An 18,713-nucleotide genomic window follows, 5' to 3' on the forward strand; every position below is an offset into this window, starting at 1 on the left:
CCTGTGGGATCAGCACCCAGACACGTTCAAATGCACTAAGTGCCCAGTGCACATCAGGGGGATGCACTGGCCATGAAGAAACTGGGACAAAATAATCTTTGTAGGATCTGGAACATCAAGTATGTTTGTGACAGGAGCTCTGGTACTCCACCAGAGGCAAAACCATTAATTACACATTTTTAAAACTTTGACTAGCAGATCACTTAACATCTCTGGGATAAGGATTTCTAGTTTACAGCCCAGGATTATTTGTGCTCTCTCCACACTAACTGTAGACAACTTTGCATTAACTGCTCAATTGAAATAAAAATATTTTTTAAAAGCACATATCTTCATATATCTGCCATTTGGTGGAGGATGCAGATGCCTACAGAGATTTTGGAATGTGGTGCTTCCTGCTGCAGCCCAGCATCATGCACACGTTGAGTTTATCATACCTGACAGTGCCAGCAGATCTGCAGTGATTTGCTGTAACAAGTATTAGATAATGAGGATCTCTCAAGAGAAAAGAGTAGAAGCAAATGCAAAATCCTACTTTGTGATATATCCCTCATCACTGGTCATGAAACAAAAATCTGTATTGCTAAACACAACATGATAAAATTGGTGCCAAGTTATTTAGATTGAACATTGCTACTACTGCCTGTACTGAAAAGAATTAATCCTCTATGTACATATATTGTAGTTTGCAGTGCCATTTGTATTTATTCAGATCATGGATGGAGATTTTTCTCCTATTTGAAATACTCATCTTGATGAAAGTCCAGGCCCATTACAATGCCTAAAAATTACCTGTGAAAATAGTTTATGTATTAACTCTTCTCACTTGTGTATACACACACATCTCAAACTTGGAAAAACAACCAACCCCTCTCCCTAAAACTGAAGTAAAGGCAGACCTGGGATGATGACAGAGCTGCTGTGGGGAGAAGTTGCAGTTCATGGTGTCACACACAGCAATTAGCACAGTGGCTGCAGTTTATACACAATATTAATCTTTGCTCCAAGCCAAAATTAGGGTTCATTCCCTCCAACCTGTTACCTCTGTGCATTCAACACTTGTGCCATCTTGGATCAAATATTTGCAGAAAAAAAAAAGAGAACCACACAAATGAGTTTCTCAATGATGACCAAGGATGAAGATAAAGGACCTCTTCTGACCTCACACCTCCTGCACACACTCCAGTCAAGACAAGCATCCCCCTGTGCTACAAACCCAGCAAATTCAGCTGTCTCAGCCCAGTGCTGAGCTCCTGGCATCTCCACACCCATCAGTGCCAGCTCATGGCTGGGCCAGCACCAGCTCATGGCCTGGTCTCACTCAGCACGGGCAGCACACAGGGCTGGGGAGAGACAGACACTAAATCTGAGCCATTTTGGGATGTGGCAGCAGCAGACTGGCACGAGGAGAGCAGGCAGCTCATTCCCTTCCCAAATGCCATATGCCAATGAATCCAGGTCACTCAGACCCCATCAGCTGCCACGGGCAGGCTCTGGGGCTGCCTGCCAGGGCACAGCACAGCAATCAGAGCCTGCTGCAACCTGCAAGGGTGCAAAACCCAGCATGAGGAGAGCAGGTGGGTAATGGCTCCATTTTACACCTGAGGAAACAGCCTTGGAGAGCGAGATGGCATTCCAGGATAACAGAGCCACCAGCAAGCCTGGAAATAGAATCCATCACCTCCCTTCCTCTCTGCAGCTCTGCTCTCACTGCCATTGCAGGGCATTTTTATACCACATCTACCCAGGGCAGCTTTTGGCTATGTGAATTCAAAAGGCTGAATCAACAGCTGAATATTCACCACTCAACAAAAAAGAATAATATCTGTGCAGAGCAGAGAGAAGCTCTGAGAGCATTGACAGCTGCTCCTCCTCACTGTGCAGGAAGGTGGGATGGGTGCAGCTCCCATTGCTCCTGCAGTGCAAACAATCCTTCCTCCTCCTCCTCCTCACACTCATTCCCACAGCAAAAATGACTTGTAAGGATGGAGACATAACCCTGAGCAGTAAAGAGCTGAGAGAGAGGGAGGATTTACTATCAGTTGTAAAGGAGGGTGGGAGAACTGGCCTAGAGCGATGGGCTGGGCTAGAAGTGGGCAATTGCACCCAGGCTTTGCTGCTCTTTATTCTCTTTATTAAAAAAAACCCTAAAATCATGCAGGCACCTCTGAAAGTGCCATTGTCAGTACTTGCCAGTCAAGTCCTGTGCTCCCAGGTGGAATTCCCTCCCAAAGTGGTGGAAGGCACAGGGAATGACTTCTGGAAAACCCTGGCTGCTGGGACAAAAATTACACTGCCTCTAAAAGAGACAGAACGAGAAACAAACAGCTGTTTTAAAAATAAAAATTACTCAAAGTTCTTCTTTTCAGTCTTGAAATTCTTATTTCACGAGCAGACCAAGCTCCTCATAATGTGGCTGAAGTGCTGAATCTGGCAGCAGTGTTAATCAAGAGCAAGGTCATGCAACTCGTTCAAATACCCAGTCATGATTCTCTGGTGCCCACTTGATATTAAATTTGGTATCAACTCACCTGCAGAAATATATGAAATTTGTGCAAAAAAAATCCATCTTTTTAGCTCTTTTCATTTACAGGCATTATTATTTCAACAGAATATAATTAGCAAAAGTGCTTCTTGCATTTTTAGGGAACATAATAGTTCCAGTTACTTAGACAAAAAAAATTAGAATAAAAGTAGCTAGCTAAAGAATTGTCTGTTAAAAGCACAGACATCAATTAAGCTCATTTTTGATTTGCAGCTCAGTAAATCCAAAAAGAACAAATCTTCAGGAAAAAAGCTCTCAGTATGAAAATCATTGTAACATCTGTGAGGTCTCACAACACCACTGTGCCTTTAGCAAGCCAATATCCAAATTAAAAGGCTTATCTTGGGCACTGAGGAAGCTCACACTTTATTTTGGGATCATCTCTAGAGGTCTATTAACCTTTCAAGACACTGTGAATAAACACTCATACACAAGTGACAGGAACTGAGAGGACTCTGAACTAAGCCTCCATAGGTAAGGTTACTTATTGGAAAAAAACAAGTTGAGGCACGTGTGTACAAAACTGGTGGTGTAATTGACCATTTCAGAGTCTTTTTTCTGAGAAGACATTTAAAGGGGATCCATAAATCTGCACCTCAGTAATGTTACCACCCTCCCTTTTGCAAAGGTGTGAGTTCAAACTCTGAAAACAGGAAAAAACACTTGTACTGTGTACAGTCAGCACCTCTCCCACCCTCGTGACAAATGAAGCTGGATCAGCACATGAACAGTCCCCAAAGCCATCCCATTGCTCTGGATTGGTTAAAAATTACATCCTCTGCATTCACCCCAGCTCCACTGGAGTTAATGCTTTCAGCACAGTCTCCTCTGCAGCACAATGCTGGCATTGTAATATTTCAGGGAGAAATGCCATTGTAAATTGCAGGTGCAAACCTGGAGTGGAGAGAGCAGGTCTCTGGAGCACATTCCCTCCCTCCCCTGCAGCTTCCACCCTGGCACAGCCCAGGGGCACAAGGGGATGGCCCAGATGCCAGCTCTGGATCAGGGCATGCCTGCATGCACCAAGGTCTGCCCCAAGCAGCTGGCCTTGGGAAGGAATTTATTTTGCCTTTATAAACAAGCAGAAAATTCCTTCAATGCAGTAGTGGAATCTTTTTTACAATTTTTAATTCTTTGGTCTTCTGCATGGCAGAGGGCTCAGGGTGCTTTGAGGTTGTATGGGCTACTTCATGTGTATTTACAAAATGAAGAGAGCAAATGTCAGAGGATATATGATCAAAACACACCACACCTACAAACAGAAGACTGGAGTGAGACCATATGTGTGCATGTAAAACCCACTGACACCACCAGGGCAGCATCTTTGTGACTTTTTTCCCCTCCCATGCTATAGGAATTTGCATGGCTGATGAGGATATCTCCACACAAAGCAATCTGAAAAGCTGATTTCAATCAGTGGCTTAATCAAAGCCTCAGTATTGCAAAATAATATGATTAAACACTCCATTATTTCAAACAGCACAGCACTAAGCAAATCCTTGGAGGGGAGTGCTTTTGTGCACTAATCCATGCATGTAATTATTGATATGCTTTCCCATGCCCTATTCAAATGCTCTCCCCCGAGGCTTTTCTTCCACTTACACTAGGGGAGGAAAAAAAAAAAAGCCAATCAGTTCAGTTTAAAGAACAAGTTGTATAACTCTTTTTGATCTGCTGCCTGAAGGATCAAATAAGGAATTCCACCAGCTGTAAGGTCAGAAGTGAATGATAGGGCCCTGCTTGCCCTGGTGGCCACCACCACGTGCCAGCAGCAGGGGCAGGACAGGGCTGTGCCCTGGGCTGGCAACACCCTCACTGCAAGGAAAAGGTGCCAACAGATGGCTTAATGCAAGGCTGCACGGCCTTAATGGAACTTAAGGATGTAAAAATTAAGAGCAATTAAAGGCTAAGCAATTTGCTCAGTGAGAGATTAGAAGGATGCAAAGCAATGCCCACACTGGGTACTCAGCGCAGGTATGGGCTTGCCTGTGCTGAGAGCAATTCCAGCACTGCCACGTTTAAATGGGTTTGATCTCACCAGCCTCCTTCTAGAGCAGATCATGCAAAAGACAAAAAAATCACCAAATGTGGCCAAGAGCACCAAAGCCAGTGCATTAAAAACAGGAAAGAGAGGTTCCAGCGCAAGCACAGCCCCTGTGCCCACAGGGACCCCAGAGCAAGGCGCTGGGCACAAAGAGGCACAGCCAGAGCCAGCCTCAGTCCCCACTCAGTGCAGCTCACATCAGACAACCTGAAAAGAAGCAGATTCCCATTTTCTGGTGATTTTAATAGACCAACAGAATCATCAGGCAGAGTGTTTGGTTGCTGCTTGCACACAGGCTCTCTCAGCAACTGGGGGACACAGCTCCTGGCACTGTGGATTTCCCAGCAGCCAATAAGGGAACAGAATGACACATTTCTTCTGCTGCAAGTTAAAAATACAAAGGAAATTTCAAACATTTAGAAGCTAACATTATTCACTTTGATCTTTAAAAATATAACACCATCTGTAGCTGTCAGATTTACAGTACAGATCTCAGATATGTACATTATTTGTTGGTATAAAAAAGCTGTCAGCAGCCCTAGTGCAAAAGTGAGGATCCTCTGGCAATCTCCTGAGTTTCAGAGAGAACTACTAACCTGAAAAACTCAACCATCAGGTTATTCATGTGCAACACAGTATGTACAAAGCAAAAAAAAACCACTTCCCTTGCCACAAATCCCACAAAACTAAATCCCTGAAACCTGCTTGCACTGCAAGGTGCAATATATTTGCAAATATATATTTGCAAAATTTATTTGCAGGTAATATTGGGGGAACTTACCCCAGACCTTCCTGAACCCCAACAGCCACCTATTTCTGATCCCTACAGACCTGTTCCCTGGCACTTCTGATTTCTGCATGTCAATGCCTCCAACCTTGTAGGTTATGCAAAGGTTATACAAAATGTGAGGTATGAAAGGATTTAATTTCAAGTATCAGCATTTTTCATGCTATGCAGGTCCCACAACTACAGTTAAAAAGCAAATACGACAAAAAAAATTGTATTTTCCTGTCAGCAGAGTCTCAAAAATTAGTGTGGGCTGGCTGAAAATTTGTAGAATAAACAAAACATAGCACACATGCCTTTTATAAACTTATTATGCAAGATGAGTTTGGGTAATATGCAAAACCAAATAAAACATTCAAATTATTTTCTCGATATGCATTAGCTATTCCAAATTTAACCCTGGTTTTAAGGAGGTGACAGTCCTGAGGGGCCAGGCTAGGACATAGGCCAGGGGAGAGATTGGCAAGAGCAGTCAAAAGTCAGAACTCTTTAAATGTCAGATCATTAATAGTTTTAAAACCAAAAGGCCTTGACCTTTTAAAAAAATATATTCACTGTGCTGAAAAACTCTCTTTTTCTGAAGTCAAACAAGAAACCCTGGAAATTAATTCTTACCTGCATGATGCTAATGATGACTTTTCTCATGTTTGTAGAATTCAGCTTTTTGTGCCTCAGAAATTAATAGAACAGGAGAGGACATAATATTTTTTTTTTTTGCCTGTGATATACTCTGTCCAGCTGGTATTTTTTGATTAAAAGACTGCACTTAAATCTGGCTTTGCCTTATGAAATTAAGGTCTACTAGACATTAAAAAATCCAATTAGTGCTACAAAAATTAAGGCATACCATTTCCTCAGTCTCATTTACACTAATATAGACTTTTTTCCTTTCTGTCAAGGGTGAAGGACACAGCTGAATGATGGGATTTTTTCCATCTCATTTATATATTGATGTAATAAGGGCAGACAGGTAGGCCCATGCAAGTGCTGATTCTGTCAGCAGCCCAAGTTGCCAGGACTGTGAATATTGTCACTTATAGATTGATAAATGGACTACATGGACTAATTGTATTCCAGCGTCTCTGGACAGATGGCAAATCTTACAGCCATATGGTGATTATTTCCACTGAGCTGAAAGTATATTAACACTTACCAAATGTTTAAAATGATGAGATGATCTAAAATAATTTTTCTGTGAACGTGGATACAAACAAAGGGCCGGCAGGGCGGGCAGGCTGGGGCTGGGCTCCCTCCCAGGGCCCCCGGGGATATTGATGGAGCTGGCTGTGTGCTGGCCCAGGGCTCTGGGAGCACAGGGTGCTCATTTCTGCTGCTCTGCACGGCCCCTGATCAGTGCCACTCTCTGCCAGCACTGAGACATGCACTCTTCCTTTTCCTGGTACTTCTCATTCCTTCTCTTCCCTCTGGCTGAAGAGATTCTGAAGTTATTGTCCCACTTTTAAAGGCAGCCATATAGCCAGCCCTGCCCCCTGAGAATCCAGTGGAGGACTGCCCAAACGCTGATCACAGGATCCCTGGGGCAGGACTGACTCAGCAATGGGCACCTGCAGCCCAAAAAGCCAACCATGCTCTGGGTCATCCCAAAAACAGGTCAAGGGAGGTGATTCTGCCCCTCTCCCTGCTCCCACCTGGACTATGGCATCCAGGTCTGGATCCCCAGTGTAAGAAGGATGTGAAGCTGTTGGAGTGAGCCCAGAGGAGGACACACACAGATGATGAGACGGATGGAGCACCTCTCATCTGGAGACAGGTTGGAAGAGTTCAGTTTTCAGCCTTTCAGTACCTAAAGGGATGCAAAAGAGCTGGAGAAGGATTCTTTACAAGGACGTGTAGTGAAAGAACAAGGGGGAATGGCTTTAAACAGAAAGAGGACAAGTTTAGATTGAATAGGGAGAAATCCTTCCCTGTGAGGGTGGTGGGGCACTGACATGGGCTGCTCAGAGAGGCCGTGGCTGCCCCATCCCTGCAAGTGTCCAAGGCCAGGCTGGATGGGGCTTTGAGCAACCTTGTCCAGTGGAAGGATAGATGGGAAGGTTAGAACCAGATGACCTTTAAAGCACCTTCCAACCCAAACCATTCTGTGATTATATATGCACTAAATGCATTTTGCTACCCCCATGTGTACTCCCAAAAGAGAAATCAACCAGGAGGGGACAGAACCAGGCCCCAGCAATGCTGTGAAACAAACCAAAGCAGCTGAGCAGTGACCAGAGGCTCACCCTGCTCACTGCCAACCATTTTCCATAGCAAAGTTCTGCAGTGCTGCCTCAGTGGCTCAGCATGTTCCAGCTGTCCATGGAACACACCAGGCTGCTACACATCCCTTTTATGAGTTATGGATCCACCCTTCAGAACAATGGGAGAATACACACAGGAGACCTGATTCTCTCCTGCTCTGAGTTACTGCTAATTTATACCAAACAAATCCGAGCAAAATCAGCTCAAATTCTCCACAGATGTTTATGCTAGAATACTAAACCCGTATCACATGAGTTAAATGATTTTTTGCTTTGCTTCCAGAACAAAATTCTGAACATTTGTTTGTTTTAAAATAGGATTCAAAATAATGTTTTGTGTTCTGCAGTAATTTGTTTTGCATGCACTTTGATGATAGGAAAGTCCTTGCTAGTGGAAACAGCCACCTCCCTTGCTGGGGGTAAAAAAAGTTCACGTATCAGTTTTCCTATTTGCCATAAGTAAAATACAGCAAGTCAAGAGCTGGAAACTGCACTCTTCACAGTGCCTGTGATCTAAAATTAATGCCTGGTGTTGGTATGCAGAATGGATCAAGTACTTGCTCACCCACTGAGGACAAGGTGCCAACTGGTGAGAAATTCTTACTATGCTTTTCACACATTCACACTTTAGCACCCGAAGTATTAAACCGACTTCATTTTTAAGGCCTCTCTCACAGGTCTCGCTAAACACAGGTTTTTTTACGGAAGCTTTACTACCCCTGAAGGCAGCAAAAGAATGTTTCAGTTGCCCATTTCCCCCTGGACAACACAGAGCAGCCCTGTGTTTTTCCATGTGCCTCCCTGCCAGCACTGACCTGGCTCTGGAGCTGCTGCCACCCTGGGCTCCAGCCAGGCTGTCCCCCCAGGCAGCAGCTCCAGCCTCAGCACAGGGCAAGGAGGTGTGCCAAAAAGGAGATGGAAAAAGAAAAAGAGGGGAAAAGTAACTTTACTCCAAGGTGCAAAGTCTGGACCACCTGTGTAACTCACAGAAATCAGCTGTTCTTTAGTGGAATAACAGCACTGGACTATCCCAAACTGCTCCCAGCAGTTGTGTGCCTGTTTTATCTTCTGGCCAATAATTCAGAGGTCATCCTGCAAAGCAGCTGATGAGCATAAACCCTTTCCAGTACAACCTTGTGTCACTTGTGCTAATTTAACAGCTATTGGGAAGGGTGCTGGGGATCGCAGCAATATTACTTTGGTATTTCACAAGAGAAGCTGTACAGAGTTGCACGATATTGCTCTCCCTCCAAAGGACAAGGATGCCAATTCATAAGGCAGGGAGGAAAGACCAAGCAGGGAATGCAAAGTGGATTAGATATTTTGATTCCTTTCCAAACTCTAAGCTTAAAATATAAAAAACTTTGGCAACTTCTCTCCCATAGAATTTGAAATGCTAATTTCTAACTCAATGGAGAAAAGTTCTCCCAAAGATCTGAACAATACACATGCAGGATTATTACTCTGCAGCTGAAAAATTCAGAGCAGACCTTCCCTGTGGAGGGAAAAGCAGGTAACCACAGCCACAGGAGAGTTTTTACCCCAGGCCTGGGTCCAGCTGATGAGGGAAGCTGTGCCTGCAGCTCTCTGCAAAACCACAGCCCTGCAGAAAAGTCTGGGGAGGAAAAGCAGGGCGAGAGGGATTGCTAGGAGAGCCCGGCTGCACACTGCCATGTCCTTGAAAGCTGATGCATCTCCCATAATGTGCAGTTTTGAAGGTCTCAGAAAACACATGTTCAGAACCTTCTGTCTGGGGAAAGTCTTGGAGGATCACATGGAAACTTTAAAAACATTATTTGTCCTTTGGAGCTCTCAAAAGACAAAGGGGAATTTCTCATTGCGCACAAATACCAATTTTCCTGCTCCAAAGCACACGGGAAGGTGAAAGAGGCACAGAGGGGAAAGAAAAGTTCCCCAGGGAAACATGGGCACAGACACACTTCTGGATCTGCCTGGGAGATGAGCAGCTTCCCATCCATTCCAAATAACTCCTAAAGCAACAATTCCCTCCCTGGAGCGTGGGATCTGGTCCTTGTTCACAGCTATTGTGTTTCATTGTAACTGAGATTACAGACTCCAGCTTTCAGCTCCATCCCCTTGAATTTGGGTGGGTGTAGTGAAGTGACAGATCCCTGTTCTCAGTCAAGCCAATTTCTGCTCTTCTTTAAAAGGACCATAAACCAAATTAGATGGGGTTTTATGAATGAACATTTTTAGAAGACACTAAATACAAGTTTATGAGGAACACCTCTATAAACAACAGGCAACAGAAGGTTATCTATCTCCTGTAATGGACCATGAAAGTGACAAACAGCTGTCAAACATAAAATAATCATGAAAAGAGAGAGTTCTCATTCACCTGTGTGCTGTAAAGTTTTAGGCAACTAAACCTCCTTCATTGTTTCATAAAAGAATAAATTTGTCCCTATCACAGCTGGAGGAGGGGGGATTATTATGACAATCACTGAATTTAACATGGACTGTGTACAAAGATATTTTTATCTCCTCCTTGTGCACCCAAGGGCAGGAGTTGTGCCCTTGCTGTACACTGTGCCCCTGAGCACTGCCCACTTTCTGTCCCGGCTGGGCAGAAACCTCCTGACAAGTTAGGGAGGAGTATTTCAGCTTTGGGGTTTTTTATTGGGGGTTTGGACCACATGAGGGTGTAAGAAGTAAGGACTTTACCTGGAAGGGCTTAGGTGCATCCTATGTACAGACCACACGAGATACAGACTCAGCTCAAGTAATATTAAGAGAGGAAAGAAAAAAGAAGGGGAAAAAAGGGAACTGCAGATATACTGTGTTAGTGTTCAAGGGAGTGGGTGAAGTGGATAGACCTCCTCCTTTGTATGAAGGTGGAAGGAGATTAAACTGACCACCTTGTGGCTCTCATTTATGAAATGCCACTTCCACATCAGGACATGCTACATGGTGGAAGAATAATCCAAAGGGACACTCTGGGGGAAAGTTAAGCTAATGGGGACTGACGACATCACCTCCAGGACTGGCATCACATCATCCTGCATGCCAGAAACTGCTCCATCCCAAAACGTGGGATCCTCCAAGGGCAATTGTCATCAGCTCTGCAAGCCAAATCTGCCTCTTGGAGGCATGGAACAAGTTTTAAATCTGTAATTCATGCAAACTCATCTATGTGATTTGTAGGAGCTGGGGTGGTTGGGTGGCACAGGGACAACTGCACTGCTGCCATTTCTGAACCAGTGTCTGAGCTACCCACCAGAACAGAGCTCATCTTTAGACACCCCCGTCTGTGAAATAACTGATAAAAAGGTGCCAGACTCTCCCCACATGTCCCACGCATCCTCCAAGCAGCCCTGAGTGCTGGCTGGGGACATTCTACACTTCTCATCTCAAAGAACTTCTCCCTCTTTTATCAAATGCTCTTATTAAACATTTTCAATATCACAAAACAATGTATGTTCCCACAAACAACTACAGAGAGACATTTCAGATGGGTGCCACAGATTCATAGTGGGAAGCTGCAGTACAAAAGCCTGATAAAACCAGGGAGTGAAACAAAGGCAACAATAAAGTGTTGCTGTTCCAGATTACAGAGCAACTCCCAACAGCAGAGAACTTGAGTCAGTCATTGCAACTCAATTAATATGATGGGAGACTGCACCTTGAAGTACAGTACCTTTCAAAAGGAAAAGCTTTGAGTACTGCCCAGCTCTGGCTACACTGCCCTTTTTCCAGGGATGAAACAATAAGTAATTAAATACTAAAAATAAAATGCTCGTACCTCCACAAATAAAATTAAGATTTCCCTTCAGAGCCAAGCAAGATTAACATTCTGTATTTTTTTACCCCCAAGAAATATAGCGGTTCCATATCTGAGGAGAATCTGCTGCAAAGCATTAAGCAAACAACAAGTATTTATTCAGTAAGCAGTCATAGAGCACCATTTCACAGTTCCACAAGGAAGGAGCCTCAGTACAAGCAGAAGCAGCTTTAGGAAAAAAATATTTTACAAGCTGGCTACGCATTTTTTAATGTATTCCACAGAGGCCTTTGCTGTCTTCCTGCACTGAGGTACTAAACATTGCCTGATAAGAATGCAGTTGCAGGATTATTATTATTATTATAATGAAAATGCTAATGGGGAACAGCACTGGCAGCTCTGGAGGGCTCTCCCAGGCCTCTTGATGCACAGGCAGAAAAGTGCAACTTCTACAGAAATCTTCTTTCTGACTCGCAGAAGGGTTGAGTTTCTAAATCCTGTAGGCTGCAGCGAAACTTCCAGATGGAAAGGAAACAGTTTGTCCCTTCAGGAATTCTTACAATCTTGCATTTTGATAAGCCACGTCAAACAAATAAAATCAGATCAGTGCATGGAGGAGGCAGGAAAGGAGGACGTGGTGCCTCTGAAGGGAGCAGGTCTGCACAGCAAGCAGCGCTATCTGCTCACACCTCCATCACCCTCCTTTCCTCATTCCCCTGTCTCAAATCTGCACACTCTTGCTCCATGACAAAGCCCTGTTGTTTTGCAGCTAGAGCTCTTGCTAGCCCTCACACTGAAGCCCACAAATGCAGCACACCTACACAGCAGAGGCTCCTGCTCCCCTGTGAGTCATTAGGCAGCCTGTCCCGCCTGCTGATGTCAGCCAGCAACATCCCTCTCTTCTAAACAAATCCTGAAATGCCTCGAGCATCCATTCTTTAAAAATATTATCTTCATTTTCATCCTGACCCCGGTGGCAAAATTACCATCAGGAAGCAATTGCCAGTGATGCAGAGGGTCCAAGAGCTGCCACGTCAATGAGGAGTGAGCAGCAGCTCTGGTGTCACACATGAGCTCAGCACCGAGCCCGCAGCACAGGCACATCCCTCACAAACAGGCACAGAGCAGCCAGCATGTGTCACCAAAAATACAATCAAAGATCAACTGCATCATCCCATCTCATCTTGTACATTTTGCATGAGTGTGTATTACACAAGCCCTACTCACACCGTGCCCAACCTGCGCTGGGTGCTGCGTGGCTGTGGCAGCAACCTTCCCAGGTACTAATTGTGTATTCCTGCCTAACTGCTCTTGCCATCCAAAGGGCTTCTTTAATGCTCAAGCTTAAACACTTCCTGTCTTCCTTTGAAGGCAATGCCCTCGTCACATTCTGAGGTTTAAGAACAGGATCATCAGCTATTTACGGTGTACAGTTATCAGAGAAACAGCTGAAATGTTCCTCTGAGCACATTTACATCCTAAAGAGCCATGACCAAATCGCAGGATAAACAAGTGACACACTGTCTTTGCAGTGCACAGAGTGCAGAAGGCGATGGAGAGCATTCAAGGTGAAAGCAGACACAGATTTGACCATGTAGCAACCTTGAGGAATGAGGATTTCCCACTCTGCACACACCCTATCGCAGAGTCAACAGGAAAACCAACAGCTGATTGAAAATGCTTACACCTAAGTCCCTCAGTGTACGTTCATGGGTGAGGCTATTTATCTTAGGCACTGCAATAACAGAGCCAAATGAATGAATAAAACGAATACACAGCACTGCAGAAAACCTAGATGCAAAACCAGGCTGATGCCCTTGCTCTTGTGTTCTCAGCAAACTCACTGTCCTCTGCCTGGTTCATGCTGGGAATATGCTTGAACAGTTTGAAACACTTGATCACATCCTGGATCAGTTTAAAAAGTTTCAGTTTAAAGGAACTGAACATCAAATAATTCTTTTTAACATTTAAAAAGAATGTTTCCATTTAAAAAGAATTTAGATGATGCCTTTGTTATCAGGAGACCTACTCACCATTCTCTTTTCAAATAGAAAGAAGGGCTTGAGGGACATCCCAGCTTTGTGGAGAATATTTTATTTATAAGATTTTTCTCAAGTGATAATTAAAGTAACAGTGGTAATTAATTAGGTTAGCAGCTGAAAGCAATGTAACTCATGACTCTTGGTATCAAGTTTTCCTTCTGTCCACTCTTTCTACATGAACAAATGCCTGGGAAATTTGCAGCAGAACATTCAAACTAGTTGTGGTACTGGCAGATTTCTCCTCATAATTTAGTGAATTCATCTGTAGCAGACTTCATAAATTCAGTTTCATGTATGTGTCTGCAGTGCTGTGAACCCTCACATGGTTGTGAGAGGTGAAGTCACTTGGACAAAAAACTGTTACAGGTTTGTTCACTCACCTGAATCCAGCCACACCAAAACTCAAAACAGCCACAAATCACTATGAGGCCCCAGCTGTTTGGTCCTTTCTTTTCTCTTCCACCCACCCCACCAAGCTCCCTGCCTCTCTAACCTTGCATAAATGAGTTTAACATAAGGGACTACACTCTGCTGAGGTCAGTGGAGTTTCCTCATCATTTCAGTGAACCCAAATACTGCTCCAGAACACAAAGTTCTCTGGACCTGACTTTTCCACAGATTCTTGTACAGACACCTGTATTTGTACACAGACACAGAATCCTCCAAGTCAGAGTAACATCCATTTATATCTACCCTACACAATGGAAATAGCCATGTCAGGAACCAAGGCTGTGAAGAATCAAGCTTCAAAAACTTGAAATGAGATGAGCAGCCTCAGCACCTATCAGATCTCAGTCCCTTTCCCTGAACACCAAAACCACCACCAGCTGGATATAATCTGCCCCCCTGAGCTATGCTGGGAACCAAACTTAAGCTGCTGACCTTGAAATCTCAAGAGAAGAGTCCCTGAGCTCAGAGTACCAACTCAGCTGTGTTCAGGCACATTCTTGTCCCAGCCCTGCTTCGAGGGACTGCAGGGACAGCCAGGTGCCATTCCCTGCCTGCCCCTGCCCTGGCAGACAGATGGCCTGGACAAACTTTGGAGGGAGCTGGTGAGAGGCTCCAGTGGATTTCAGCGGGAGCTGGAGGAAAGCCAAGGTGAATTTCCTCTGCAACAACACCATCCCTGCCACCGAGCTTCTCAGGCTCAGCTTATCACCATGGTTTCTAAAGTGCTGCTGGTACCAGAAAGTGAACACCCTCCAAAATTACTGCCTTCCTGTAACACGAGCCTCATCACATGTTCTCCTTTGTTTATCTCCTTCACTCCTTGCCCTCACATCAGGTTTTGCCTTTTACTCCCCAAATACAGCCACGTGTTGGCCGATGGACGTTGGCACTGCTGGCAGCAGGAGAGAGGAGAGCAAGGCAGCCTTCCCTGAGCTCTTAGATGTCAGAGCATAATAAAAACATCATGTATGGCTGCCCTCAGCAATACAGCCCCACGCACCTTTCTGTGAATGTATCACAGGGGGAACAGAGTTTTGTTCAAGAGACCAAGCTCCTTAAGATGAGGGTCCTTCATTGCCTGACCCAGGCTTGGAAACCTGCCTTTTCCAAACTTCCTGGGGCTTGGCTCAAAGCTCACCTGGAGAGTTATGGATGGATCCCAGCTGCAGGGGACTAAATTACCCCACCAGCCCCAGAGGAAGCAGCAAAGAGAAGACATCTCATGTCATCAAAAGAAAGGTGTGCTGTGAGCTAGTTCATCATTAACCTGTATCACACACACTTCTACAGTTGGACAGCTTTCTGCAATTATTTCTAACACTCAAAGACCTAGTTGTCATTTTGATATGATTTATAAAAGAGAACTAAAACACAATTTTAATGCTAGAGGGCATTTAAATCAGTTGAGTTTTAATCCAACGGATAATATAAATATCAGCTTCAGCAGTGAAGAGATTTACAGGTCGAATCCAAACTGGATACTTGTCATACACCTCATAACAGAAATTATTTGTTATGGATAGATAAGGAAATACAAAGATAGTAAAGAAATGAAAATAATAAAAGAATTTAGGCACAGATGAAACAGCTATCCAACACCTTTTAAAATCAGCTAATACCAAAACCACAAGCATCCTTATAACTGTAAATTTAACTTGGGCTGCTGAAACTGAGGTCATGGTGAGCCAGACCACAGCTATCAGATGAGTAGGTGCAGCCCACTAACATCAGAGACACTTCCTTGATTGTGTCAGTCCTTGGCTTGCGACAGCAAGAGACAAAGAAGGAGGTATTTTCAGACACAGATTTCTACAGCTGGAAATGTGTTACATTGTGGTTTTCAAATAGCTGAAGTTTAAACTTTGAGAGGATTGAGGTAACAGCAGTGAGCAGATATGCTGGGTAGAAGAAAGAAGTGATTTGGGAAAAGATCCATTCCCTTCAAAGTAGACATTTGTCCAGTGAGATTCTTAACAGTGGCTTGACCAAAATACAGTGGTTTTCAGTCAGCAGCAACTTTCACATTGACTTTTATGGACACTGGAGCAGATTTTTTTTTCTGGTGACTTTTTTACAAGGTTGTTTTCATGTCCCTTGTATTACAGGCATTAGGTTTTTTTAAAAACATGTAAATTGTAAAACTTGACACTACCTTGCTGCCTAGTGAGTTGAACTAAACCAACAGTTTAAATAGCTCAGCTCACAGCTAATAAGCAATTTAAATAGCTTTGCTTTGCTAAGCTCAAGTAGCTGTATCAGGTTTCATAGCACGATCAGTCACTGCCAAATCCATAGGCAGCATTTAAATGAATCATTAGCAATGGTCACCCCCAGGAAAAAGAAAAAAAGGAAAGTAAAAGAAAAAATATTTTAAGAGCTAAGAATCAAGTCATTGCCACAATTTCTATGAGTACATTCCCCATATGTGACACCAAAATGTGCCCAGGAAGCAAATCCCACTCAAATGCCTGGGCCAAAATATATTCATCCAAGTAAGAATGACTGAGCTCTGTGTTCTGACCACATCCTGCTTGAGCACAGAGGTGCCCATGAGTACAGAAGGACAAGCTGGAGCATGCAGAGGTGAGGGATTTGCAGCACAGATGGAACCGGAAGAAAACTGGGAGGCTGCTCCTGTGCCATGTGTGCTCAGTAATGCTATCACAGCTGCTGTAATGCTATCACAAATGTGCCTCCAAGCTCTCTGGATCAGAAAGGTGAATGGCAAGATAATTATGTGAGACACTGGGAAAATGCATATTCACCAAACACCTTGTCTGAACTCTGTACAGAGAGTGCAAGAGCAGGCACAACCCACGCTGGAACCCGGGGAGTGAATGACACTGGGAGCCTGATCTCACACCAGGGTAAGGCTGAAGAGACTGAGACACACATTAAATCAGGGGGCTGAGCTGGGCTAGCGAACGTGCCTGCTCCCTGTGCAAGCCTGCACGTTCTGACACTGCATGCAGCAGCACAGACAGGAGCACAGCCAGAGCTCTCAGCAGCCTCTGCAGCCAAAGTCCTTCTCAGCCTGAGCAGGACCACACCGAGCCCACAACTCCACCTGGCTGACAGAAGGGGTGGAGAGCACTGTGACCTTCCACTCATCTCTCCAAGCCACAGCTAAACTGATCTACCAGCATGGAAGCTGTTAAAAATGACAGCAACTAAAATATCTGCCTTTAGAGGCACCCAGGCAGAGTGACAGAGGCAAGTTTCCATGGATGGATGTTTCTGATCATCCTGGACTCTGTGGGGCAGTGCTGCTCCAAACAGGTTTCAATACTTCTTTCTCCAACCCCAAGGACAGTTTCTCTTTTATCTTCCAGTGAAACTTTGCATAATTAGGAAGCAGATGAGCCCCTGTAATCCTGAAGAGAAACGTGGGGAGATACTCACTTAGATCCTATTTCTCCCTCTGCCCCTGTACTTCTATTCAGTACTCCTGGGTATCAAATTTGGACACGTGCATGTCATTTTAATTCATTATTTAACTATACAGCCTCAAATTGTACCACAATTCGACAACAATTAACAATTCCATAGTGGAAATTTGGACATTTGAAAGCAGCAGAGGAAGCTCAGAAACTGGAGAACGATTCCTTGCCACATGGTGGTGAGGAGAGGCAAGGAAAAGGTGTAAGAGAACATAATAGGATAAAAATAAAGTAAATTAAATGTGTGGGTTTGGAATCCCCCAAGACATTCTGGTCGAGAGGATCTCAAACCTATATATAGCTCAAGCCAAAGGCACAACCTTAACCTCCCTTCTCTGATATTCAGTTCACAAATTGCCCAAATGCCAGCATTTGGTTTTCGTCCCCTCATATAAGTTAGAGGATGGCAAAAATGCAGGACTAATTTTTGGAAAGACCAAACTGAATTCTCCAAGAGGCCACCACACGTGGTCAGAGACTTCTGGCATGTTAAAAAAAAAATTTAAAAGGGAAAAAAATTTACACAAATTAGGGACCACCTGGCACAATCCAGGCAAGTTTACCGTGTGCCTCCAGCAGCCAGAGCTCGAGCAGAAGCAGCGAGTGAAAGACCTGACAATGAACTCGCGGCACATCCCGCGGCTGACCGGGCACGGACCGGCCCCGGCCCCGCTCCGCCGCATGCCGAGCTGCTCCCGCTCCTTCCAGCGGGGATTTCGCCGCCGGTGCTCTGCCCCCGCGGCGTGCCCGCTCCGCCGGCGGCTCCCGAGCGGGCGGCAATGATTAATTACGCTATCAAATGATTAATTACGTTATCAACGCTGCCGTTCAGGGCAGCGCTCCCGGGGCGGCCGCGCTCTCCCCGCTCCGCTCCGCACCTGCGGCGGGGCCGGGGCGGGAGGCGGCGCCCACGCGGGGCCGGGACGCGGAGCCCCCGCGGGCCGGGCCCGGCGCACTCACCCCATGTCTCGGCACCTCTCGGCGGCGGCGGCTCCCCCGGGCGGCTCCCCGCGCTCGGCGGCCAGCGGCGGCCGCGTCCCCACTTCGCACATGCGGCCGCCCCGGGCCCGGCTGGCTGCGGCTGCACGGCGGCTGCACGGCGGCGAGAGCCGTCCTGCTCCTCCTCCCGCCGCCTCCCTCCCCCCTTACATAACCTCCCTCCCGGGCGGCGGCGGCACCGAGCAGCTCCCGCGGCTCCCGCCGCCCTGCCAGGCGGCAGCGCGGGGGCGGCGGCCGGGGCGGGGCGGCGGGCGCGCCCCGGGCCCCTCCGCTCCCCGCCGGTGGGCGGGATGTGCCCCGCTGGCGGCGCCGCGAGGAGCGGGGCTGCGGGATCTCGTCCTCACGGTGCCCTCGCCGGATGGGGACGAGGCAGCGAGAAAACTTCGCGTGAAGTTGTGGGGTGTCC

General features: G+C 45.7%; 1 protein-coding gene across 4 annotated transcripts in view; it reads right to left on the reverse strand.

Moving 5' to 3' along the window:
- The window catches only part of HOMER2 (homer scaffold protein 2), a 54,866-nt gene extending 36,357 nt beyond the window's left edge, over nucleotides 1–18,509 (reverse strand). For all 4 annotated transcript variants that reach the window (XM_058811444.1, XM_058811441.1, XM_058811443.1 and 1 more), the window contains exon 1: nucleotides 18,269–18,509. In XM_058811444.1, the coding sequence (XP_058667427.1) occupies nucleotides 18,269–18,360 (92 nt within the window). In that variant the 5' untranslated portion in view covers nucleotides 18,361–18,509. The remainder of the gene's footprint in view (nucleotides 1–18,268) is intronic.
- Nucleotides 18,510–18,713: the final 204 nt, after the last annotated feature.

The sequence above is a fragment of the Ammospiza caudacuta genome, chromosome 10, assembly GCF_027887145.1.
Source record: "Ammospiza caudacuta isolate bAmmCau1 chromosome 10, bAmmCau1.pri, whole genome shotgun sequence".
Lineage (NCBI taxonomy): Eukaryota > Metazoa > Chordata > Aves > Passeriformes > Passerellidae > Ammospiza > Ammospiza caudacuta.